General features: G+C 33.2%; 1 protein-coding gene across 1 annotated transcript; it reads right to left on the bottom strand.

Moving 5' to 3' along the window:
- Nucleotides 1-5,106: 5,106 nt before the first annotated feature.
- Nucleotides 5,107-6,878, bottom strand: LOC131032521 (cytochrome P450 71AU50-like). The gene is made up of 2 exons (XM_057963533.2): nucleotides 5,964-6,878; nucleotides 5,107-5,811 (listed from the first exon to the last, which is right to left on the bottom strand). Exons 1-2 carry the CDS (start codon nucleotides 6,876-6,878, stop codon nucleotides 5,200-5,202), a joined length of 1,527 nt encoding a protein of 508 aa, XP_057819516.2. The 3' UTR covers nucleotides 5,107-5,199.
- Nucleotides 6,879-27,912: the final 21,034 nt, after the last annotated feature.

Below are 27,912 nucleotides of genomic sequence, written 5' to 3'. Positions count from 1 at the left end.
AAAGTGGGTCTGGTTTTTTGATCACTTGATTGAGGTTAGAGCATAGTAACCTACCACTTTCTTCAAGAACAATAAATAAAGGATTGATTTTCCTCTTGATTAAATCTATGTGCAACTATTTTAAAGAAGACACAAAGGTGTAAGTTGCATGTTGTTAATTGACCTTCTTAGTTAAACTAGGTGAAGCAAAAGATGGTAAATTACAAAACCCTTAGTTAAACTAAATGTGATAAATGCACAAGTTAGCAGTTTTAAAGATTTGGTCTTCAATAGTTGAAAAGCTACAATTGTTAGACAACAACCTATTTTGATTTTTTTTGCAAACTTCCAAAACAAATGCGGTGAAACCAAAAATGCGCTAAAACTAACTACAAACACACTATCTAAATTAACAAATGTTCTACCCTAAGATGCAATTGCGCTAGACTATGTTACATATGCGCTAAAATAGGATGTGTAGCTAAAATTGACAAATATGTTATTATAAACTACAAATGTGCTAATTTAACATGTAAATGCACTATCAAATACTACAAATATGCTAAAATAGGTTTCAACTACATTAAAATATGAGTAAATTCGCTATTCTGCTAAAAAAATTGAAACCTACTAGAATGAAAGAAAAAAAAAAGACAGAAAATGAAGCCCAAGGCCCCACGGTGGGCGCCAAAAAAGTATCAGCTTGGAATTAATCTTTAGAATAAGCCTGTAACTTGTTAGTTTTTCAACAAATATTGATAATAGAAGTTACAGGAAAACTCCAAATATCAACCAATGAAACAAAGCAAAGCAAATGAACAAAACATGAAAATATAAAGATTATACCTTTGCCCCCCTATCTCATTGTGTGCTATCCCCATTAATCTTGGTTGTAGATGATTGCTCTTAGACATGTACTGTGTGGCTTCCAAGATGGCAAATATAGAATGGACAGGTAATTGATAGTTGGATATGCAACCTAAAAGGATTTGTGCTATAATGCAAGATAATAAAAAGACTCATAAAATGCTCAGATACTCAAAATACTAAAACTCACGGATACAAAATGACTACTGCAAGACAACAAGACAACTATTAGTCCCAAAATGCTAGAGAATTCCTCTTTTTATAGATTTTTGATTTGAAAAAATCCATGTGGCAGAGGTCAATGGTTTGAGATTGAATCATGTAGATTGGATGACTATGAAAAGATTGGTTAGATGTCATAGATAAAGGAGGAAGATATTCCTGCTACACTTGCAAGATAGAGGAAAAGGTGAAAGGAGAAGCTAAGTGTCAGAGGCTCACCTTGACTGAGGGTGAAGAGTTGAGAGAAGATAGGATGGTTGGAGAAGATTTAGGGATGTGAGGACAAGTGGAGGTTGACTTAGATGATGTGGACACACTTTTCCCAAAGATCTAGGAGTTGTTGGAGAGGATATAGGGAAGTTGAGCATGAGTGTACGTACACATCCTCAAAAGAAGGAAATGAGGTTAAAATTAATATGGCTAATTAATAATTGAGATTTAACTATTTATTTAGCCACATAAAATGTGAGTTGGCAAGGTTGAGTGATGTGGAGACGAAGTGAGGTGGTTTTGAGGATTTAAATAATTATAAAATTATTTAATTCATGAGATTGTAGAAGAATAAGATAGCGAATGAATAAATATTTAAATATTTAATTGAATTGATTTAGAAGAAAGGGGTAATGAATTAATAGAAAAAATGTTTCAATTTAATTAATTAATAGAAGGATAAGAATTAAAGTGAATTAAATAAATTAATCTTTACAAATTAATTATTTAGTAGAAGAATTAAGATTAAAATGAATTAATTAATGAAAATTGTCAATTTAATTATTTAATAGAGGAAATTAACAGTAAATAAATAATAAATATTTGTTTAATTACTCATAGCCAATTTTTTAGTGTATACACTTCTAATTGTAATGATGGATATACCTTGATAGTTGCTCAATGCAAGAAGAAATCCACTAATAAGTCTCCACATTCTCTAATTGGATATTAGATAAGCAATGCCAGGGCTCTTATTCAAATTAGAATGTTTTCAATTAGCTTAAGCTATGTTGTTGCTTTGTTGGTTCCCCTATTTTTTTATTTGTGTGACTAGTTTGGCTCCATTCTAGTTTTGATGGTTTTTGTTTTGTTTTGTAAAGGGTTGGGACCCTTCCCCATTTCTTTTAATGAAAAATAATTATTATAGATTAGATGATTACCATAAAGTCAAAAGATCATAAAATATGTTTTTGATTAATGTAAACGGGTTTTACAGGGACGCAAAACACCAACGATTTACAATATCCAGAAAATAAGCATTAAAGTCCATAACTAGCAGCAAAAGCTAAACGAACATGAGCCAAGCCCACAAAAAAAACTTACAAAACAAAAAAAATTAAGACCTGCTGATAAGAATGAACCATCTCTGCATTCTTCTAAATCACTTTCATGTTGATAGTCTCCAACGCATCCATGATAAATCTCGAGCTGCCTTTCTCCTGGTTCTTTCTCTTGGTACGGGTACACGGACTTGTCGTAGTATGGGAATGAGAAATCTAATTACCAATACCCTTCACTTTCTTTTTCTTCTTGGAATCCAAAGGAGTCACACTAGCAATGGGATCAACCCTGCAATTCACAATCATATTATTGATCTTCAACAAACCTTCCGAGCTAATATTCATGGCATCCTTACTGATCTCAACCAAAATTTTTAGACTTCCTTTCATTTCTTCAACACTCACCTCCAAATTCCATATTCTACTTTCATTATTTGAATTTAACTTATCCACATCTTCACTAACTTTCTAGGTCAATTAGAGGATTTTCTCAGTTTTATTGGGTCTAGGGTTGTTTGTAAAAGTATGTAAAATACTCGTTATGCCCTCTTTTAGGGCTTGAATCTCCATGGCCATCATCTGGAGATGCTTCATCTGACTATTGGCTGCAAGGGAAATGCAATCATCCAAATTTGGGTCAATGACAACCCTCCTGTGTTTCCCATGATCAATATCAATGGGGTTTTAAATCTTAATCTCCTTTTCACTATCTATGTTGGTCACCCCCCCCTTTCCAGATTTGGGCTTCTTTGATTTAGGTGAGACAGTCAATAGGATTGGTCCCCAAATTTTTGTATTTACTAGCAGCCCACCTAGGGTGTTTGTTGCATCTACTACTGTCAGCCCCAGGGGTAACATTCTGATTGGGGCCCTCACCAGTAGGTGGACAATACTCAGGATAATCAGATAAATCTTGATCCTACCAATCCCTGACAATCTCGCTATCTTTCCCTTCTGAATTCGTGTCATAAACCACCCGAACCTTTGGTTTAGAAAAGCAAACATGGATTTTAATAATAGGAGATGACTTAACTACATGAGACTTAGCATAATCCATAATGAGAAGGATAAGGCCCTCATGAAGGACCGAGTTATCCACATTATCAACATGTTTCTCTAAACTATGCTTTAAGGAGGAAAGAAGATAAAATAGAATGGACATTTTCCTATCCTTCTTGAAGTAATTCAAAATGACAAAGTAAAAGGAAAAAATGCTCGCATATCGACCATCAAGAGTGATGTATCTCATGATAAAATCCACCACATCAGCCTGAGGTGTCTAAAGATCCTTCTAGTTGTGGCCACCATTAGCCATCTTCTAAATGCTATTCTGCTCCTTCTGATTATCAAAGAAAGTGGATATAGCTTCATCTGCAGATTTCCTTTCTCTATTTAACTTCCTTATCTGCAAGCTAGTAATTTCAACAATAAAGTCTTCATCGATCCTAAATTTTTGCACCACAGACCTTAAGGATACCATTATCCCATCATCTCATAAACTCTTTAGCGGCACTTGGTGAATTCCCCTTCAACCTTTCCATATACGACACTAGGTGCCCGTCTGAAATCTCATTCCAAACTGCAAAATTTGTTTTCCAGTTTTCAAAAGAAGTGGGTTCCGTCCTATTCTTGTCACCCCCATTAAATGCACAATTTTGATAGAGCTAGAGAGAACACCCAAAACACTTAGCAACAAACCTAACCAAAAACAAAAGAAGCCTCTAGAATAAAAAGAATTGGGAGTCGTGAAAAACTTCCACCAGAAAAAATTATCCCAACGATATTCAGTCATTGTGAATTGGTAATGAGTGGCTGATTAATTCGGTGTCCCTTCTAGTCATCTCGCACAGGTTTCTTAGGAAACTTTCCATTTCCATCCACCATTTAACCTCCACGTAATCCACCCCAAGATTTACCATATAATCGGCGGGGGCATTTCCTTCCTGATACGTGTGGGAAGATTTAAAGTCATCTAGGTTGGCAATCATGAAATAACAATCTTCGATCAAATGCTTGATTGTCCAGCTTGGCTCCTGGTGTCTATTAATGCATTTGATTATGTTCATCAAATCACTTTCCAACCAAACACGGTTAAACCCTTGATCATAAAATATGTTTTTCTTGTCTATAATAATTATTTAAATTCATTTGTATAATGAAAACAAAAATATTTAAATCATAATAGAATTTTAGAACACCGTTCACTCATTACTTAGAAGATAGATTCTTCATACACACTACAAAATAAATTATTCTATTTTTATTGTCTAATAAAAATAAGTTCAAAGTTACAAAAATAATATCTTTGGAATTTGATCAATAGAAAATAGAAAATAAAAAATAGTAAAGAAGCTTAGAATCATGAAAGAACCAAACAGCAATACAAATGAGATGCAACATCACCATGTCCAAACTACTAACCAGAGCCAAACAAAGGCTGCCACCTAGATTAGATATAGAAAGACCAACTATGTGAAAAAAGAGTGCCCTCGAATCATTATACAAATTTAATAAAAGAAAAAGAAATATTATATCTCTAATATTCTATAACATATATCTCTAATATCTTAGTCTATTTCATAGTTATCTCTCTTTAGATTAAATGATTTTAAAATTTCAATATATTTTTGAAATGATTTCTTTGGATGAAGACTCTTTGCATATTAAGATATAAAATATTGAACAATGAAGAACACTAACATAGAAAAACAACTTCCATAAACATAAAGCAGTTGATATTTTATTATCTAAACCAACATCAGGAGGGACTGCGTTACTCATACCACATAAAGGTGCAATTACAATGGGAGGATGGTTATATGTCTATATTAGTATTTTTTATCCCAAAGTATATCCAATATTATATTGGCTCCTCGGTAGTAAGCCTCCAGGAGGGAAGAGCAGAGAGAGGAAACTTCTTTGGTAGGGTCAATCCGAACACTTCATCCCTATCCAAATCGCCCTCCACACTCCAATGAAAGCAATGTATAAGTTGAGCCAGAACCAAGTAAACAACAGAAAGCCCCAGGGAAATGCCAGGGCATCCTCTCCTTCCTGCTCCGAAAGACAACAATTCGAAGTGGTGGCCTTTCACATCTATGCTCGAGCCGATAAATCTCTCAGGCTTGAATTCTAAAGGATCTTCCCAGACACTTTCATCCCTTCCAATTGCCCAAACGTTCACCAGCAACCTTGTTTTTGGTGGGATGTAGTATCGTCCAACATTGCAACCCTGGGTGGACTCATGTGGCACGAGCAAGGGGCCTGGTGGATGTAATCGAAGAGTTTCCTTCACCACACATCGCAAGTAGTCGAGGCTTGCTAGATCACTCTCTTTTACGATGCGATCTCTCCCAACCTTTAATTCAATCTCTTCTTGTGCCCTTGCCATTATTTGAGGGTTTCTTAGCAGCTCAGTCATTGCCCATTCTACAGTTGTGGCAGATGTGTCTACTCCAGCACTTAACATATCCTGTCAAAGCATTAAATTCCTTGATTAGCGAGATCTTACCAGAAACTGAAAACTAGTTAATAAAGTATTAGAAGATATTTAGAATTCCACAATTTGACAAGACCAAAGAGCAAATCCCAATATTTAACTAGCAATTTTTTAACAGAACCGACCAAGACGATTGCTTTGATGTGAACTCGTGAGACTTGTATCTCGGAACTTTCGCTCTCGGCCATGTCCAGCATCACGTCCACAATGTCCTGATCGTCCGACTTTTTCGTCCTTCTCCGCTCAACGTGCTCATCGATGAGCTTGTCAGCAAACACATCGAATATTTTATGAGCGGCCTGCATACGGCGGCAATAACCTCGCCAATCGAGAAAGGCAAGAGAGGGAATGAAGTCTCCCAAAACAACTATTCCCGAGAGATGCATAATTTCAGTCACCATCTGTACAAACCACTCCCCTCCGCCCAGTTCATGGTCGAAGTAAGTTCTGCCTGCAAACATTCTGCAGATAATGTTGAGTGTGAGAGTGGAGATGGGCTTCCGCAGGTTGACGTAGCGTACGCCCTTCTCGCTCTCCTCCCACACGGATCGGACCATGGCGGACACCTCTTCCTCCCTCACCCACCTGAACGACTCCGTTCTATTTGTTGTCAGTAATTCGATTGTGCACAGCTTTCTCATCTGGCGCCAGTACTCTCCGTAGGGGGCGTGCGCCACGTCTCTGCGCTCGTAGGCCATGTACTTGCCGGCTGATGTAGCTGGCCTATTGGCGAAGATCAAATCATTAGTCTTAAGAAATTCTTTGGCCATGGCAGGAGAAGTGGCCACAATCGTGGGTACCGAGCCCAGATGTAGGAACATGATGGGCCCGTACTTTTTTGCCAGCTCAGCCAGGGACTTATGAGGAAGGCTTCCCAAGAGATGGAGATTGCCTACCAGTGGCCATGGCCGTGGCCCTGGTGGCAAACTCAATTCTCCCCTGTTGCTCTTGCTCTTCTTTTTTGTCACGAATCTGTATATAATCCAGAGGAAGATGAGTGGAAAACATAATTCTACTACAGGGGAATCAAGCCATGCCATATTTGGGTAGCCCGGCTTGCAAATATTAGATTTGAAGTAACGAATATAATTCTACTACAGGGGAATCAAGCCATGCCATATTTGGTAGCCCGGCTTGCAAATATTAGATTTGAAGTAACGAATATTTAATACAGGTTTCTTCTCCTAATAGACGCTGTCAACATTGTTTTTTATCGTCGACGCTGATTTTAATCTAGTTTTTAGTAACGGTTGGGATAATCAGATCATTTTTTAGTAATTACAAAAGTACTAGTCACCTCTTTCTCCGTCATCCATGTGAACGAATCTGTTCTATTGGCTCAATCTATTAAATGTATTACATGTAAGTTGCACACCTCTTTCTCCGTCACCGATGTCAACGACTCCGTTCTATTGGCTCAGTCTATTAAATGTAGTACATGTAAGTTGCACACCTCTTTCTCCGTCACCGATGTCAACGACTCCGTTGTATTGGCTGAGTCTATTAAATGAATTACATGTAAGTTCGACGAATGAAGTATTTTATTTCGTTCTTATGCATTTATTTTTAAAAATAGATTTTCATTTTCAATCTAGTTCATTGATTTTCATTATTCCAGTTCATTGATGATTAAATAATTAATCTTAGATATTTTGTATCTTTTCAAAACCTGTTAATTATTATTTTATTTCATTTATGAATAAATAATGAATCTTAGATAATTTTTTGTACCTTTGTTCTTGATTTATCTTACTGTCTCTTATTATTTTTTTGATATACTATTTATTGATCAAATCAATCATTTTGCTATCATTATTCCTAGACCTCAACGAAAACAACATAATCCTAGTGTTTAGCTCTCCAATCAGAGTTGTAGCTGATCCTATCCATGTTTTAATGTTTTGTAAGAGGAACTTGAGATCTCAATTTGTATTCATAGCCTTGGGATCTCAATTCCTTACTTATCATGAAGATATTCATTGTATGTAGATTTAAGGTGCCAAGTTAGCTTCAACCATAAGAAACCAATGCTTTAACCTATTGAAACATAGTGGATCCTAGACCAATAATACGAAAGATTGAGTATTTATCATATTTTAGATGAGACTATGTTGTATGACTTTTCCTTACAAATTCTAGACTCTTAAATGCCACCATGTTTTTGATAATGCAACCCATACTTAATAATCCATCTCAAACTCATAAATTACATATACCAAAGTAGAAAAAAATTTAGTTGCAAGTAATTTGTAATAAGAACTTTTATTGTATTCCTTGAATATAAAACTAACTAAAATATTCCACTAGTTCAACACATTTGCCTCTAAGAAGTTAGTTATTTCCACAAAATATAAATAAATCTTATATTGATTTATTAAAAGCATAGTAGAGTTAATTACTTTAGTTTTGTATTACCAAAAACTCAAACAATTACAAGCATGAACCTAATGTTAGCCTATAAATTTGTTGTAACATCAACTTGAAAACCCAATAGCTAACCCTTAAAATACTTATAAATTACAAATTTAAAAAAGGGGGAGAAAACTAGAATAAAAAATAATATTGACACTTGCAATTTGAATCAACTCCTTCCTAATCTACAATTTAATGGGCATAGGAATTTACCTTAGCATATCTTGACCTCTCCTTCTTGTTGCCCGCTTTTTTACAAAAATAAAATTGACTTGATCAAAATTTTACTTACATTTATATCAAAATCTCTACCCTTGTAGTAAAAGTGTCTTCCAAACTATATTTTGACCATGAATGTGAAAATTTAAATCTCAAGCATTTACCCTCCAACTTGCTTGTAAAACTAGTCATTTATAAAGAAATTTCCTCCCAAAATTATCCATAATCTTCTATACATCAACTTTGGCATTTTGTTATGCTAAGTTGCATGAGGTCAAGCCATCCCCTATTCACAAAATTAAAAACAAACCAAAACACTGAACTGGCCCTGGTGTGCATCTGGTGTCAAACATTTAAATTGACAGTGAGATGGGGTTGGGTGAAATAGCCATGGATTGGCGTGATCTTCATGTGCTAGATGATGAACCTAAATACTAGCCCTTAGAGGAAGAGTGACCCCCCCAAAAGGCCACTCCTGACACCAACAATAGAAAAAAGAGTAAACCCCACCCTAGACTTGCAACCAAAAAGTTAAAAACCCCTCCTTCCAAACCATAAGAGATGGGATATAATATCTCTATAAAGAAAAATATGGGGAAAGTGGTGGAGAAAAAAGACAAAGGAGAAGACGAGATTAAATTGGATATCGCCCTTAGGTGGACCCTGAAGATAGAAAAAGTGATCAAGTGGATATTGATATGCTTCTGGCTAATTTGACCACCAGTTAGGAAAAATGTTTCTATTTGGTGATTAGCAAAATTATCTTCAACAAACTGGGTATAAAAGATATTATCAACACTTTTACTGAGAACTTTATGTTTGATAAAATTGATAAGATCCTGAAAATGACCCAAAAATTAACAAAAGATGTAGAGGTCAGGAAAACGATGAATAAAGCTAGAATAGCCAATTTGGAGAAGGGTATGGATGAACTAAAGTGTAATCTCAAGAGCTTGGTGGAGATTAGTAAGGAGGCTATGAACAACAGTGCTAAAGGCCTCAAAAATTGAATGAGAAAATTGCAGTTCATAGAGCCCAGGCCCCATCTGCTCAACAATATTTTGCCATCATCTGCCAAGTCTGAAAATAAAACTTGATATAAATCTACAAGGAGAAAAAGTGCAGATGTCTACTGGACCAGCTACTAGGATTAGGAGCAGGAACGGGGAGAAAAGCGCCACGAGGACCATCATGGAAGAGCTTGAATACATAAACAACAATATACATGAGAAAAATTCAAAGCTTTTGGAAGCTCTTGGTTAGGTTTTTGGTTGTTTTGTCCAAGTTTTTATGCTATATTTTTTTAGGCTTTGTGGGGTGCCTCCCCTATTTCTATCACTTTTAGGCTATTGGTACTTTGTTGGTTTGATTCTATTTTGACTATTCTACTTTTGGAATTGGGTTTCAAGTCCCTGTAAAAGCCATTTTATCTTAATAAAAAAATTTGGCATTTTGTCAAAAATTTGTTTATGCATATGTATTTGACTTTGCCTATGATTTGAAATCTCTTCAAATTTATACACATTTTGAAATTTTATCTTGTTAGGTAATTATACTTTTCATATTTATTTTTTTACTTATATGATAAATTTTCTTTCAAAGTTATTACTTACCCTCTTTTAGTATTTACAATATTAGCATTCATTTTATAAACGAGTCTCAACTATTGGTTCACCTTTATATTTTAGTTAAAATTATATGCCTGGACAAAGAAAAACCTATTCTAGTAGTTTCCTTTATATTAGTCCTTTCAACCATATTTAATTTTTAGATCTAATGATCAATCTTGGTAGGTAATTCTTCATGTTTGTTGGATATCTTAACAACTCATGCAACTTATTTTTGATTTGTTGCTTAACACTCTAATACGACTGTTTGATTTTATTTTAAACATCTCTTATACTTATCAATTTTCGTTTGTGTATTTCATTTTAAGCATTAATAGTGCATGTGAAAGCTTTCTTGGGCATCTAAAGACTTTATTGAGGTACTAAAAATAACATTATAGGGAAATTTTGGATTTGAATGGATAGTTTTTAGTAGCTTTAAGTATTTTAAAACTTGTTAAAACCTCTCATCCACATGTATTTTTCTTATTATACAATTGATAATGCAATACTGTATTATCATTTATAAAATGGGGCCTATTTCTTGCTCATGATGCATGATAAATATTTCACTAGAGACTTGAAATATTGACATGATATATTATTCATTTTCTTGGGCACTTTTGGATGTAAAATCACCATTATTTTATAACTAATGATGTTAAAAATGATCCAAAGAGCTCCCTCCATGTACACTAGCACTTTATGATATTATTTCCCTTTCTATATCTCATATTTTGTATGCAAGAAATAATATCAACTCACAAGACTCTCTGACTGATAAGAAGAATTTTAGTGCCAAGAAATAGTAAAATCAGATAACTGACCTTCAGGTTAAGGTCATGAACCTTGAAGTGAAGGTTGAAGAATACAGGCAGGGACATCAGATAATGTGCTATTACTGATGGAATTATGCATAAAGAGACCATGGGGTTTGTCTCGGGTCAGAGATGGAAGAAGAAAAAAACTAAGAAGATGAGGAAGGATGACAACCATTTGGAGGAGGAACAAAAAGAGGACATGTTCTACTGAAGGATCTATAAGAAACATATGCAACAAATTTTGCAAGACTATAATCTTATCAAGGATGATTAAGATGTTGTTAAACTAGTGCCCCCTTTGGTGTGTGTTAATTATGAAACCTGATAGTTTTAGTTTTATTATGGAGTTTTATATTAATAGGCCTACGTGCCTTATGTGAAGGTTTAATAGTCCGATTTAGTTTGATAGTTTTATGGATGTTTCGAATTATATGATAGTAGTTTTATTATGGATAGGAGACAAGATAGGGTCACTATGTTTAGTTATGTGGGTATGCTAGTTTTTTATTACTTTTGAGAGTAGTTTTTGTGCTTTCTAGATGTTAAGCTATCTAATAATAGTAGTTGTGTTGTTGCTCTCTAGTTTTGATGTTTTGCGAAGGTTCAGGGCCCCTTCCTTACAAAAGTAATAAAAAACATTCCCAACTCATTATGGCATAATGGGTATTTGTTTATCCTTTGGCAAGATAATGTGGAATGTAGATGAATTTAAAAGGATGCCTCACACATATTTAAAGAATATTATAATGTTTTAAATATTTTATGCCATCAATGTTGTTTCTCATATTATTTTTTGATGTGAAGGTAACTTTAAACTTGTGATGACATTATGGGAGAAATTCTATTCTCCAAAAAATTACTAGGAATGCATTATGGAAGTATTATATAGCTCACACATGAATTGAAATTTAAGAAAATTCTTGCATCGTGCATAATTCATGAGAAAAATTATAGGATAATGCTTTTGATTAAAGGGTCAAATAGGTTTCGAATGGACCTAAAACCCTATATAAAAAATGCTACCTTTAGTAAAAAATAAACAAAACAATAGGAAAATGACAACCAACCAAAAGATAGTAGAAATAGAATAAACTACCAGCAAGGCACTAGGTCAAGACCAAAAAAGACAACAAAGAAAGGTTACATAAGATTATTCAAGGCCTCAGTAGCCTCATACTCACACTGGGAGGCATCTTGAGAAAGTTTCTTAATGTCTTGTAAGTCCTTCAAATATTAACCCGTGAGCTTCTTGAGATGACCCATGGTATGGGTACATGGCCCTTTATCATCTTCAACACTAGTCTAATTACTTTTTTTCCTCTAGATTGATAAACTAAGGTTTACCTTGTTGTAGCCTTTCATTTTTTTCAACCAACATCCTCATACTGCTGGAAAACTCTTTAATCACATTATGGCTTAAATTAACTATCTTTACTAGATTGGAATTCATATTCTCCATTTTGGTTTCTAGAGCCACAATATGTCCTTCATAATCAGATTTCAAATTGGCCACATCCTTCATGGCTTGGTGAAGAGATACAACCAGATTTATTCCTTCTTTGTTAACCCATGAGTCACCATGCACCATACCCTCATCTAGTCTTGATTGAATAGACTTGATCTTAATACTCATCTGATTGATCTCATGAAAAGACCAATTGTCCATCATGAAGGTGTTCACTATCGCTTCATTGGTGATATCCAAAATACCATCATGATCTTCCCTTCCCAAATTGAGGTGGGGAAAATCGAACTTCAGGGGTCTCAAAAATGATGTTATATTGCCTCTATTCATAAGAGTCTCCTCTAAATCTCTTAGAGGAGAAGAATGATAGTCAATTTGTTCCATAGAGTTAGAGGAAATAGGGGAGATCTTCTTCTTTTTGCCTCTCTTCAATTTACTACTAGTAAGCGACTTCCCCCTTTTGTTTCCCACCCTAACCTCAAAGTCCTCTTCAGTATCCCACACCTCTTCCTCCAGAAAGATAAATTCCATGTCCTTGTCCTTCAACGGGGTCAATTCCTTGGAAAGATTAGGCTTACTCCTAGAGGGGGCAAACAGAGATTTGATATAATCTATGATGAGCAAAATGAGGCCTTCATGCAGAATAGGTTTTTAGGGTTCTTTTAAAAATATCTAATGCCCTCATTTAGGGAGGATAATAGATAGAAAGGAAATGAGATTCTATCCTTATGTCTAAAATGGTTTCACAACAAAAAATGATGCCCAAAAACATTGGTAAAACAACCATCAAGGGAGAAATGTTGCATTAAAATGCCCCTTCTTTGTGGGTTTCTTTTATTTGCTTAATTAAAAATGTCAAAACATTTCCTTTTTCAAATGTTCATGAAGCTAAAAGGGATGTAACTTAATAATAATTTGAATCCAATTGGATAAATAAAGAAATAAGATATTTGTTTAATTACTCTCCTTCAAAAATAGTGAAATTGATGATAAAATGTATTCCAACCAAAATAATGAAATTTAAACCATGAACTCAAACTGTCTCAAAGATACAAAAATTTGTTAAAAGAATTTAAATACATGTCAAGGATTTTTGTTTTTTTAGTTCTATGACCTAAGCAACCAGCCATGTGTTTGGATGTTCCTTTGTATGGTGACTAATATATAGGTAGCTAAAATAATATTTTTCATAAGAAATATCGTACTTCATGACTATGAAAGTAAATTTGTAGGCTCATTTTGAATTATTAACACTCATTCAACTACCAAAATTTATAATTTTTCTTTTTTTGACAATGTTCTATTGGCCCGCGTTTATATGTCAATATATTTAGATTGGTCTAAAAGCTTTCCAAAATGACTCAAAAAATTTGTGGAAGATTATGAAATATCAAAACCTTTCGTAATGCCAAAAATTGATAATTAAATCTATTGTTGGAGATTTTAATGTATGAATAGTTTGGCTAGCATGCTATCTCAAGGCCTAAAAATGAAATCAACCTCCAAATTCAAGGAACAAATTCACTTAGAAAATGAAAAGAAAAAAAAAACAATAACATTTTGTAAATAAAATCATAATTTGAGTATAGATTAATTATTATTATTATAATATTTGTATTGTAATTTTTCCAAGTTTGAATATTTGTATCATTATATGTGAATCTATTACATTTAACTCATAGTATATTGCATTTATTCTTGACTTAATTTTTATGTGCACTCATTTTTTTACTTTTTTAATCTATAGAAATAAAAAACTATAATAATTATTATAGATTAAGGCCATTACCATCAAGTAAAAATATCATAACATATGTTTTCTTGTTCATAAAAGTCATTTAACTTTATTTCCATACTAAAACAAACAAAAGAAGTCAAATATGAATGTAATATTAATACATAGTTTATTTATTAATTATAAGATGAACAATTCCATTTCTATTGTCTAAAAATATATTTTTCCTATTTGATCAATAGAAAATACAAAAGAATAAATAATAAGAAAGCATAAAAAATAAAAAATAAAAAATTCCTAAAAACAATACAAATGAGAAGTAGCGTAACCATGTCCAAACTACTAAGCAAATCCAAACAAAGTCTACCACCTATAATACATATTAAAATGATCATAAAGCAAGAATACCCTCAAACAATTATAAGAAAAATAATATGAAGAATATATATCTCGAATATGTTAGCCTACCTCACTGTTATCTATATTTAAATTACAAGTTTTTATAATTTCAATTTATTTTGAAATCATACATTTGTTTGAAAAAAACTATATATTAACCTAATAAATATTGAATAATAAAAAATTCAAATATAAAAAAATAACTTTCACAATCATAAAACAATTGATATTATTTGTATATTAATACATTCATTGATTTCAAATTTTTTATTAATTGAACTAATTATTTCATAGAGTTAAAAATTTTAAGTAACAATTCTATAATTTACAATTATTATTTTTATTTAATAATTTAAAGAATATCATTTATGTTTTTTTCTATTGCTTTATGTCAGGAATAGTCTTTGCAAAAATCAAATTATTGTGTTTTTTTAAAATAAATTTTGTAGGTCAATTAATTATGTGAATGACATATACATATTATATACATTCTAATAAAATTACATTGTTGGCTTAAACATTATATTGTCTCATTGAATGACATTAAGAATATCAATCCTATTTATCCAATTAAATTTACAACTTTTAAAAAAAATTGGACACTAAGTATTTTTAAAAACACTTACCTACTTGATGTATTGTCTACCTACCAATTGATCTTATTTAGTGTTTTTGATTATTTTTAATACTTTGTTTAATTTTTATGTATCTATTATTTGTATAATATGCAACACATTATTATTTTTAAAAATATACATACAAATATTTAAAATCATTTTATAATATCTCTCAATAGTAACAACTTTTTACCAATTGTACTTAATTTACTTTAATAATTATTTTTTACGTCAAAGATGTTTCATATATGAAATGAACAACTAATTTATTGAAATCTATGATTGTGAATTGTAAAGAATGGTGCAAGATTATATAAATAATCTTTTCCCATATGCATTTTTTATTCAAACGTAACTACTTGAAGCAATTCTAAATCTATCCAAACACTAAGCATTCAAGTAGACCAATTCAATTGAAAATAAGATGAATAAATATTCCACTTTCAAATTCCTTATTGCTACAAACATTTTCCCTTTGCACATCACCAAAACAAATGAAAATGGAATGCGTAGAGAAAGTCATTTACTATATCATTAACATTACCTACAAATAAACCATGTGATTAACCTCAAGCATCACGAAGAGAAATCAACTAGATGAATTAACGATGTATGCAAATGTTCTTTAGAAACTAAGTGCAATTATCAACTACTCTACCTAGAGGATATAATCGAAGTGTTTCCTTCACCACACATCGCAAGTACTCTAAGTTATAGAACTGCTCATCACCTCCTTCCCTTCACCCACGTGAATGTTGGTTCTGTTGGCCCAATTTATTAAATGCATTATATCTAATTTAGACAATTGTATTATTATTACTTTATTTTGTTCTTGTCATTACTTATTTTAAAATATTCATTTTCATTTTTAAATCTACTAATTATTATTTTAATTCCCATTTACAAGTAAATAATCTATCTAGGTTATGTGTGTTCATATAGATTTGAATTTGAATTTTCAAATTTCAAATCTTGTTGTTATTTTTATTAGAAATTAGATGATAGAATAGTGTATAGAAGGATGAAGATTAGTTCAAAATGAATCTTTAGACATATACATGGGAATTTATTGAACACATTTATAATTCAATTGTAGAAGGTTAAAAGAAAATACATCATCATTTGGCGAGTACAATTCATTCTTGCCTACTATTCTCAACTTTGATTCACCATCGTTGAATAAGTACATGCAAAGGTATGATTAATGAGAAGAAAATCCTCATAATTCAGTAGATTACTTAAAAGTTTCAATAAATAACATGTGTTTCTTACTAGACTTGATTGCATGCACAAAGTCAAACCAATTTTAGAGAACAAAATATATTTCAATCATACTCAAAAATCACACTTATTTTCAACCATGCCTTCAACATCATCTCACACTCATGGAAGTGAACTTAGATAGTACATAATCAAATATTAAATTGATAATAGTCATTTGACAAACCTTTATGTTCTGACACCATGGTGAGTGGATTTTTTATATTTGTTCTATGTAATCTTCATCATATCTACAACTAAGAACCCTATGTTCAATTTATTTAATTTCTATAATCAATTTTTGTAGTTACTTTAACATTTTATATCAAACCTAGCTCATAATCATAGAGTTAAATATTGTTTATTATACTTCTCTTATAGATTACTATAAATGTATTTGTTTCATTATATTTTTATTGCAACCTAGGGTTTCAACCATAAGATTTATTCTTTATTACAATTAGAGTTTTCATATACAATTTTTTTATTATGTCTCTTTGTATCATATATGCTTAGAGTTTGAATTAAATATTATTCATTTATCATCAATCTATCTACCCATGTAGTTAGTTCCCCACTAATATAATGTAAGTTCAAATGCAATATCTATAGGTACACATAGGAGACATGGTTTCTTGATATGTTATTATGCTCAACACTAAAACAATATTGTGGTTTAGATTGTCAACGTGTCATCCCCTTGGTAGAAGAAAATAGGTAAAAGTAAGATAATGAGCTCACTTTTACTGGAAGTGTCAAGCAACTCCCAGTAGGAATCGGTACTCATTTAAAAATAGGATCCCAAACCCAAACTTATACCCATTTTGAATGGGTACCCATTAAGGTTCAAGATTACATTCCTAAATTGATACCAATTAACGCATGTCCATCTTACAATGGGTACACATTTCATAAAGCTATCAATTTACTTTCATGCTTATGAGTCTTTTTTTACCTCTATGAATAACCATCTAAGACAGTTCAAAATAAATACCCATATCAACAAACCTTTGTTAGCATTATTACATTGTTGGACATGATTAATAGTTATTCTAACTATTTTCTCATTTATATATTATTTTCCCTATATTCTATTGCATTCTAAGAAAAAAAGTTGACTTTCTTATAATAGTACCAATGTCATTACCGTGTGCGAAACTACAAAACAAGAAAGAGATTTGACCTAGGGTGTGTTGAATTTGTTGATTTGTAGTTTCATGTTAGATTCGAAAAAATTCTAAAGATCACAATTCCAAGAGGATCATCCCAACTTCATTTTTCTTGTTGAACTCTAATTCTTCACACTGGGATAAATTATTGGAGACTTCAATTGAAACAAAAAGAAAATGATGTGGCCAACATTGGGTCACATGTAGTAGAAGGAGTTCTTAGGATATGATGGAATAGAATGTTGGACTATATCAGAAGAGTTAGTGAAGAGATGAGTTGAATTTGATGTCTTAAATAGTGGTGTTGTTTTTAGGGTATGTTTATGTGGCTAGAATGAAAATAGCTTATATAGGAGAAGAATGAAAGAAGACTATGTTGAAAATTTTATATGTGTGCATTGAAATTTGTAGAGTAATATGTGATCTTGTGTTATGAGAGAAATATTAGTTTGTTGTGTCCATAACTAATCACTTCATATATAATGGCATTTAAATATTGAGATATTTTAGATCTTGAGAAATACCCATATAAGGATCTAAATAAGCGTAAATCTGCTATGTGAGAAACACCCATATAAGGATGTGAATAAGCATAAATTTGCTATGTATCATGAAATGTTATTATTGGTGCTTGATAGAAAGGAATCATGGAAATCTTGAAGGAAGATGTGATTACATTTTATTTATTTATGCCACTATAACAATGTGGAAGTTGTTAGTTGAATTCATGTTTAATGGCGTGTATTATATTTTATAACCGTTTGATGTGAATGGTTAATGCAGTTATTACTATTGTTCCAATTATCACAACCCCATCAACTCCTTTGTATAAATTGTCCTCACATTATCGATTGATGAATCGAACATTCACCAATCCTTTTCTCATTTGGTATCAGAGAAAAAGGGTGAGTGCATGAGGCATGGGTGTAGAACTGCAAATGACTACGATTATTTTTTGTTGCATGATGGAATATGATTCCTATGTAAGCATAAACCTATGATGGCAGCATAATAATTTTTTAATGTAGTCTTGCTGAAATAGTTTAAGTTCTCTCTTATTCCTATCTTGAAAAATGGTCATCCCAAGAATTTTCTTTGCTGCCCCTAAATATTTCATGGAAAACTCATTAGCTAAGTGATTTTTAAGCTCACTAATAATCTTCATGCTTGTGTCAACCACTAGCATATCATCTACATAAAGGAGAACAATGACAAATTAACCATTGGGAAGCTTTTTAAAATAGATACAAGGATCAGACTCACAGTGAGTAAACTTGTGATCAATCAAAAACCTATCAAATTTGAGATACCAGTATCATGGGGCTTGCTTAAGCCCATACAAACTCCATTTCAATCTACAATAGAGATGTTCCTAAGCCTTTTTAATAAATCCTTCAGGTTGTTGCATAAACAATTCCTCATTAAGGTCACCATGGAGAAATATCGTCTTCACATCGAGTTGTTCAAGTTCAATATCCCAGGCTGCAACCAATCCCAATACTACTCGGATGGTAGTCATTTTGACTAGTAGTGATAAAATATCTTTAAAATCGAGGTCTTGCTGTTGAGCGTATCCCGTGACAACTAGTCTTGCTCAAAATATTTTCCGATGACTAGCTTCATCTTTCAATTTATACACCTACTTATTTTGTAATGCCTTTTTGTCAAGCGGAAGTGGCACCAAATCCCATGTCGCATTTCACAATAGTGCATCCATTTCTTTGCACATTGCAACATACTAGTTATCACAATTTGCAATTTTACAATCTTCTTTGTATGTTGCAGGCTCTGTTTGATCAGAGATTAACAAAGTAGGCTCGGATTCTTCATAGAATAACATGTCATAATCTGTAAATTTTGGGGGAAATCGACACTCTCTAGTAGACCTACATTGCTGATTATCAACACCACATGCTTGAGTATTTTTTTCAACATAATGACTAGGAGATACTAATTGAAACTGAGATGACACTGTTTTATCAAGCATAGAAAGGATATGGCTCTGTTTTACTCTACTAAGACTACGTGACTGGTCTTCCATGATTTCTCTGCCCACGGCTTGTGAACACCACTGCTGCAAAGAGCCCATGGAGGGAGAGAGGAGGGGCAGTCGTGTTAGCTTCCCTTCTAACAGTGGATTTTTAAGCAGCATGGATTATGATGCAGGCCATGGGCTACAACCAAACAGTTTGTGCAAAGATGCAGACCATAGGGAACCACCAACTTGCATGTGTAGAGATGCATGTTGTGAGGTAAGCGACAACCTCGAGGGAGATGCCTCATCGCTATGTCATGGAAGCTACTCACTAACGGATCCACGATTTTCTTTGTGTGCCCTTGTTTCAACTTGTATAGTTTGATTTTGACCCCATGTTCCACAATGTGTTGTTTCAAATGGCTGTGAACAGTCATGATAAATGCTTTCTTCTTCATCATTCTCAGTCTAAGAATTTTATTCAATCGTGATAGATGACATAGGGGCTCCCACTAGATGAGAGATATGAGGCCGAGCACTGGTAGATGTAGAATAATTTTGAAACATAGACAGAGGAACACAATCTTTATTTGGTTTATTTGAACCTTGCAACACATGGAAGGAAGTCTCATGAAAAATTACATCCCTGCTGCGAATAATTTTTCTGTGAACTGGATCCCACAACCTGAAACCAAATTGTTTTTCACCATACCCAACAAAAATACACTTCTACAACTTGGGATCCAATTTAGTTCTTTTCTCATTGGGTATATGCGAGAAAGCTTCACCTTCAAACACATGAAGATGCGAGTATGAAATCCTCTTCCATTGCCATTCCTCTTCCAGAATACCAAAGTCTAATTTAGATGAGGGACTTCAGTTCATCAAATATATGTTGTGTTACAAGCCTCTACCAAAAATTCCTTCCCTAGACTTGCATTTGATAACATACATCATGCCTTTTCAAGGATTGTCTTATTAATCCTCTCGGATGCACCATTTTCTTGAGGAATGAAAGGAACAACCTTAATTCTTCTAATCCCATTATCAACACAAAAATTATCAAATTCATGTGAACAAAATTCTCCACCATTATGTATTTGTGGACACAATATTATACCCAATCTGATTTTCAAATAAAGCCTTGAAAATTTTAAATTTTGAAAAAACTTCAGATTTTTTAGAGAGCATATAAATCCATACTTTTCTTGTACAATCATCAAGAAAGGTGACAAAATAATTAGCTCCTCCAATTGAGGTTACCTCGATAGGCCCAAAAACATCTAGGTATACAAGCTCCAGTGGTGTTGTCTTCATATCACACTCACCTTTCAAAAAAAAGACTCGCTTTTGTTTGCCATAAAGACAATGTTCACAAAAGGCTAAGTCGACAAGTTTGAGACACGAAAGCTGATTTCTTGTGTGCATAACATGGAGCCCTTTCTTGCTAATATACCCAAGCCTTTGATGCCAAAGATCCATTTTGTTGTCCTCAATCACCATTGTAGCTCCCACTTCACCATGAGTCTTAAATATATATAGACTACCCAATTTATTGCCATTTGCAATCAACATGGTACCATGAGTTACCTTCCAAGTATCTAAAAGAAAATTCACATCAAGACCTTGATCAAAGAGTTGTCCAATGGATAGCAAATTCTTCTTCAATTGTGGGATATGTCGAAAATCTTTAAGCAGGCATATTTTACCACCTTCTAATGGTAGCAACACATCACCCTTGCCTGTAATTTCACAAGATTTGTTATCTCCTTAGAAAACATTTCCAAAATGACCTTCTTTGTAGTTAATGAACACTTCAAGACATGAGGGAGCATGATGGGAGGCACCAGAATCAAGTACCCATGAATCTAGAGTAGTGTCGGTTTTTGAAAGGATTAGCACACTATCATCTTTATCATAGATTGTATTTACTTCGCTACCATGCACCTTCTCTTGTGCCCTTTTGTAGTTTCTACAATCCTTCTTTACATGACCAGATTTGCCACAAAACCAACAATCACCATTTTTGTTTCTAGACTTCGATTTCCTTGTTGATTTCGAATGTCTATGATAATTATTTCTACCTCTATGTTCGGTGCTTACCACCATTAAGGCATTCACCGGATAAAGGTTCTTCATTTTTCCTTCTCAAATCCTCCCTGAGAAGAGTAGCTGCTACATCATTAAAAACTAACTTATTTTACCGGATATCGATGTGCAAACTATTGTTACAATGCCATCCCAGCTGCTTGGTAAAGAGCATAATAAAAGAACAACCTTCTCTCATCATCTTGTGTCATCCCCACCGAAGCTTCTTGACTAATCAATATATTATATTCATTGACGTGATTTTCCATTGCGCAAGCTTCCTTCATCTTAAGCTGTACAACCGCTTCTTGATAAACACTTTATTGGTAACCGATGCCATTTCATACATGGCTGTGAGTTTATCCCATACATCTTTTGTTCTTGCTTCACCCGTGATATTGAAGAGAAAAATTGTCGCTCTTGCCTTCTTGTCTAATTTTTTCCATTCTTCATCAGCCATCGTAGTTGGCTTTTGCTTTCCCTTCAAGTGTAAGTGAAAGGTCTTGCTTTATCAACAAAGACTCCAACTGCACCTTCTATAATCCAAAGTTCTAACCGGAAAACTTCTCTATCTTCGCTTCTTCTGTGATTCCAGAATTTCAACCACTGAAATCTTAACAGCGATCTAACTTCGCTTTGATACCAATTGTTAGGATTTAAAAGCGAATTAGAAGAGCAGAAAATTGAACAATGAATTCATAGATAAAGACAAATGAGACACAATTTATTGTGGTTTGGCAGGTTGCCTATGTCCACACTTAAAGAAGGGGAATCAATTTATTGATAACCAATTCTGGTTTGTACATACACAGCCAAGCAGTTTCAGAGTACACATCACAAATGATATTCAAACAGCTCTTAAAGAGCTTTACAAACAGAAGATGAAGAGCCAAAGATTTTGGTGGCAAAATGGAAGGAGTCTGTTGGACTTAGAATGTGAAGAGTGCACTGACCTTTTTGGATCTGATCGCCCTTATTAGGAAACGTCTAGTTGCAGGGGTCTGATCAAGCAACGTCTGGTAAAAATAGTGGGTAGTGTCTTCTTTTGTAGCCCTTAGCATGAGTAAGAGTTTTTTTTTCTTAAAGTTCTGTTTGTTGCATAGATGATCTACAAGATTTAACAGAGCTCCATAGAAGCTTTTACAAAGGTGTTGGTTTACTGATTTATTTTATTGCATTGAATAATAGTGGAGAGAAATGGACTTATGTATATGGGTGAAAAAGAAACTGTAGACATGTTAAGCGATAATAAATTTTATAAGGCATTTAATCTGCTATAATTAGCATCCTATATTGAGGATCTCAGAACCACACTAGCGTATTGGAGTACCTATTGATCGCATAGAAGACAAGGATAAAAATCTGCATTAAAAATCTGCAATGACTTAAGCAAGTCTGCAGCCTATTGAACGATTCCAATGAGAATTTGTGATTGCTGTAAATCGCAGTGTTGTTTCTTTTTAAATAAAGGAGGTCTCTAGGCAGATACGAGAATCTATGCACAGAGATAGGAGGGCTTTCAAGAACAAGAGGAAAGAAATCCTTGAATGTTTTCCATTCACATGGTGACTTTTTATAGCTGATAACTTTGAGCAAGGATACTAAACAGCATTTGTGGATTGATCATTAAGTTGAGATCAATAGTAACAGCATTACTTCTCTGTGTGCTCTTGCCCCTTCGCATCCTGTTTGTCTGTGATCTTCAAAATGACACAACAACTATTTTGAAAAATGCCTCAGATAAATTGATTTTAGATATGAAGATAGACGAGGTCCTTGTGACCGCCCCAAATTGTGTTCATGAAGTTGCCACATTTTATTCATGTTTAATAGAGAAAAAAATTGGTAAATATTATCTTCTAGTTTATGGTACGAACCCTTTATGACTTAGGGATCATGTGATAGTGAGAGAGCACTTTTGAAGTACCTTGTTGTAACGAAAAATGAGTTAACAAAAGACGGTATATTTTGAGTAGGTGAAATGTAGTGTATAGGATGTTTTGTGAATGTTTTGATGATTATCATTGTTGATTGCACAAAGTGCCTAGAAGGATGTCCATACAATTGTTATAAGGATGTAACACCAAAATATGTTATTGAGATGTTGAGGATTGTTGAAACTCTTTCAATTGGGACACATAATTCAGATCATATTAACTTAGGTTTAGTTGATAGGAATATAATTTTTCCTAGCCGGAGACATCAGAGGATGGAGGAATTCACTTTGAGATGTACTCTGTATGAGAAGCATTTTTGGTTTATACTTTCCTTTTAAGTTTTCTTTGTTGATGCTAACAGATTTGAACAATACATGTATTGTGAAGGTTAAGTTTTGGAGACAAGTTTGGGATTTGGTGTTGAGCTCAATATTGATTGTTGTCCCATGATCTTTAGAGTATATGATTGAGAATAATACACTTTCATGGTCACTAGACAATGATAGAGACCTTCCTTATCTCTTAGGGATTGTTTGATGGAGCCACACTTGGTTTAGGATTTTCTCCTTTAGGATAAGATCTTCTAAAAATGTATATTCATATTATGTAATCAACATGTTTTGTTCGGTAAGCCTTAAAGGGGGTCCCTAGGGCAAGGTGAATTTAATATTTTCAGGATCAATGTAATAAGGGGGGAAATGTTGGCATATATTACATTGTATAACCATTTGATATGAATAGTCAATGTAGTTATTACAACTATTATGGTTATCACAACCACATAAGCTCCTTTGTATAAATTCTCCTCACATTATTAAATGATAAATCGAACAATTGCCAATCTCATTCTTAATATTTACTATCCTCATTTGAATATATATGATGAGATAAATATTGTGTATAGATGAAATGGTTTTGATTTGAATGTAAACAGTATTTATAAAATAATTAAAATGATACTAAATATTTATAATGATGATATGATGAAATTTTACAAATGCACCTTAATTAAAATGCAAATGAACCTAAATGAATGAAATAAAACTAGTGCATTTTACCATGATTGATGATCTAATGAAATGCACCTAATGCAATTAATAATGAGATGCAAATGAATTTTAAATGAATGAAATGAACCTAATGGATTAAATACAAATGTAAATATTTTTGTTTGTCCAAGTATACTCAATCATTATTTCAACCATTGATCCTCAATGTTGATGAATGCTTATAATGCAAATGAAAATGCAATGGAAATGCAGAGACCTAAATGATATTTCCATCTTTTCAGTGTTTTTGGAACAATGATTAAATTCATCATTGAGCTTTTAAAATATTTTAAGAAAATACAAGCATCTTTATATAAGGATTCAAGATGACCTGAGTACTTCTTACATAGATTTTGATATAGCAAGTTAATACAAGCATCTAGGTACAAGGAAACAAGATGACCTGGGTATTTCTTGCATAACAGACAAGGACTATCCCCTTTCATATATGACTCGGTACATCCTCAATGATCTTTTGCAAATCATGTCATTAGAAAAGTATATACATTACTAAGAGATAAGCCACAAGCAACAAATAAAGAAAAATAATCATGTCCCATCATAGCCCCTCTAGTCTTGAATGTCATTGAGTTACATAAGGTACATGATTAGCAAAAGTCAAGACAAACATTGAATTATGCATGTCACATGTGTGTTCCCTTAGTCAAATGGACACAATCATCTCGATTAATGATTGTCAATATGCATTGTTACTTTCTTGTTAAATCGCTAAATTCTGAGTTTCACGATTCACTTTGTTGGATATGTCTCAATTCTGTTTAAACCTTGGTGCCTTACAACTTGTCATTTGTTTCACAATCCTATTATTTTTGGTTTTTCTAAGTTTTTCGATGCTTTTAGATTTTCTAAATTTCAATGTTTCCCCTAGCTAAGTTTTTAATTTTGCCCCCAGCTAGAAACAAACTTTATTATGGATGTACAATGATGACCAAAATGATGGTGGGATAAGATACAGATAACTATTCAGATAAGAAAGGATAGTGACTATGTTAAGTATGTCCTCATTTGATGAGCTTTGTGAGCTACGGATTTTTGCTGATGGCTTAGGTCAAATGGATGCGAAAGAAACAGGTAAAATCATAGATAGAAGGGCCAACTATTAGATAGTGTAGATTTTCTCTTTTGTACATTTTTTTTTTTGGATTTTGCTGCTTTTATACTTTTTATGGTATTTTGCTGATATTTATTGAGCATAGAACTTCTTGAGATTCATTGTGTTGATAGGTTCATGGAAACATTCACCCTCTAACATAGACAATCTATATGCTCCTAATCCATATGCTGCAACCACAACAAAAGGACTAAACTAGTTTGGCTCAAATTTACCCTTTTTCTCTCTATCCTTCTAGTTGCGTGGATTTTCTTTGATAACTAGATCTCCTGTCTTAAATTGCCTAGGCTTGACCTTGTGATTGTAGCTTCTTTCCATTTTTTGTTGATATGCCTTTAAATGATCTAAATCATTTTTTGCGATGTTCTTGTATCAAATCTAATTTTTGTAGCCTAGAGATTATTTGTTCTTCTTCTAGGATAAGTCCTTTCAATGACACTCATAGAGAAGGAATCTCTACTTCAACTGGTAAGATTTCTTTTGATCCATACACAAGGAAATACGGAGTTTCCCTCATTGGTGTATGGATGCTAGTGTGATATGCCCATAGAGTAGGGTTCAACTGAATGTTCCAGTCCCTACTAGCCTCATTGATTGTCTTCTTCATAATCTTGAGGATTGTTTTATTTGATGTCTCGGCTTGACAATTTCCTTGTGGATAATATGGTGTTGAGAACCTATTTTGGATCTTGGTTTTTTAAAGGTCTCCCATTATCAGTGATAATGGTCATAGGAATACCATAGCGACAGATTATGTAATTCAGGTTAAATGATGAAATTTGTTTTACTATCACTATTGTCAAGGACATTGCTTCAATCCATTTAGTGAAGTATTTAGTTGTAGTCAAAATAAATTTGTGTCTATTTGAAAATGAAGGACTTATCTTTCTCACTAGATCTAATCCCCATTGGGAGAATGGACATGATCCTGCTAGAGGTCGATGCAGTTCTTGCATAGAATGAGATTCCTATGAATATAACATTGTTTACACTTCATAACATATGTGAAAGAATCTCTTTCCATAGTAAGCCAATATACCCCTATCAAATGAGTTTCTTGGCCAACATAAGACCACTTGAGTATGTGCCACAACTAGCTTCATGGACTTTGTTTAGAGCTTTTTTAGATTCTTCACAGTAGAGACATCTTGAAAGAGTTCCATCCAAACCTCACCTATATAGGGTATCAACAATAGTGGTATAACGGGCTGATTGATGGATAAATTTTTGCTTCTCATTTTGGGATAAATTTGGACGAAGGATATTATCTTTTAGGTACAGATAGGTTTAGTCATTTAGGGAGGCATCGGTTCTAAATATGTTGCGGAAGATTTGGGTATTTGGGGCATCAATGGTAGGATAAAATATTTCTTCCACTAGTAACTCATAATGCTCTTTATTTTCTTTGTTTTGCAAAAAAAATCCTATTGTAGCCATGGAAAGCGCTACTTTATTCTCATTTCTTGGAATTTGAGTAAATGTAATTTTAGTAGAATGTTCTTTGAAATCTTTGACAAACTTCTTATAGGGCATCATTTTATCATCCTTGGATTGATATTCATCATTGATATGATGGATTATTAGTTGTGAATCTCCATAGACATGTAACTCCTTGATAATCCATTCAATAGCCATTTTGATCCCAATGACTAGCACCTCATACTTTGCAATATTGTTTGTACATGGGAAGTGCAGTCTATATGATTTAGGAATGGTGTGACCATGAGGTGTTATGAATAAGCTTCCTGCATATGATCCATGTTGTATCTAGGGGCCATCAAAGAATAACTCACAAGCCTTCGTGTTGATAGTAAGAACATCTACATCAAGGAAGTCAATGTGTAAAGGTGCATCATCATGCAGGGGTATTTCAACTAGTTGATATTCAATTACTTGTCCTTTTATGGCTTCCCAATCAACATAATCAATATCAAATTCACTTAATATCATGAACCATTTACCCAATCGACTAGTTAATGTTGCCTTACTAAGTAAATACTTTAATGGATCAATATTTGCAATTAACTTAATAAAAATGGGAAAGCATATAATGTCGCAATTTTTGAGTTGCAAATACCATTGCTAGACATGTCTTTTCCACTAATATATAGTTCAACTCATAACTAGCCAAGATTCTATTGATAAAATATATTGCTCTTTCCTTTTCTTTGGTGTCATGTTGTGCCAAA

The sequence above is a fragment of the Cryptomeria japonica genome, chromosome 9 (assembly GCF_030272615.1).
Source record: "Cryptomeria japonica chromosome 9, Sugi_1.0, whole genome shotgun sequence".
Taxonomy (NCBI): Eukaryota; Viridiplantae; Streptophyta; class Pinopsida; order Cupressales; family Cupressaceae; genus Cryptomeria; species Cryptomeria japonica.
Note: the sequence above shows the minus strand (reverse complement) of the source record. Positions and strands in the feature narration are given on the sequence as shown.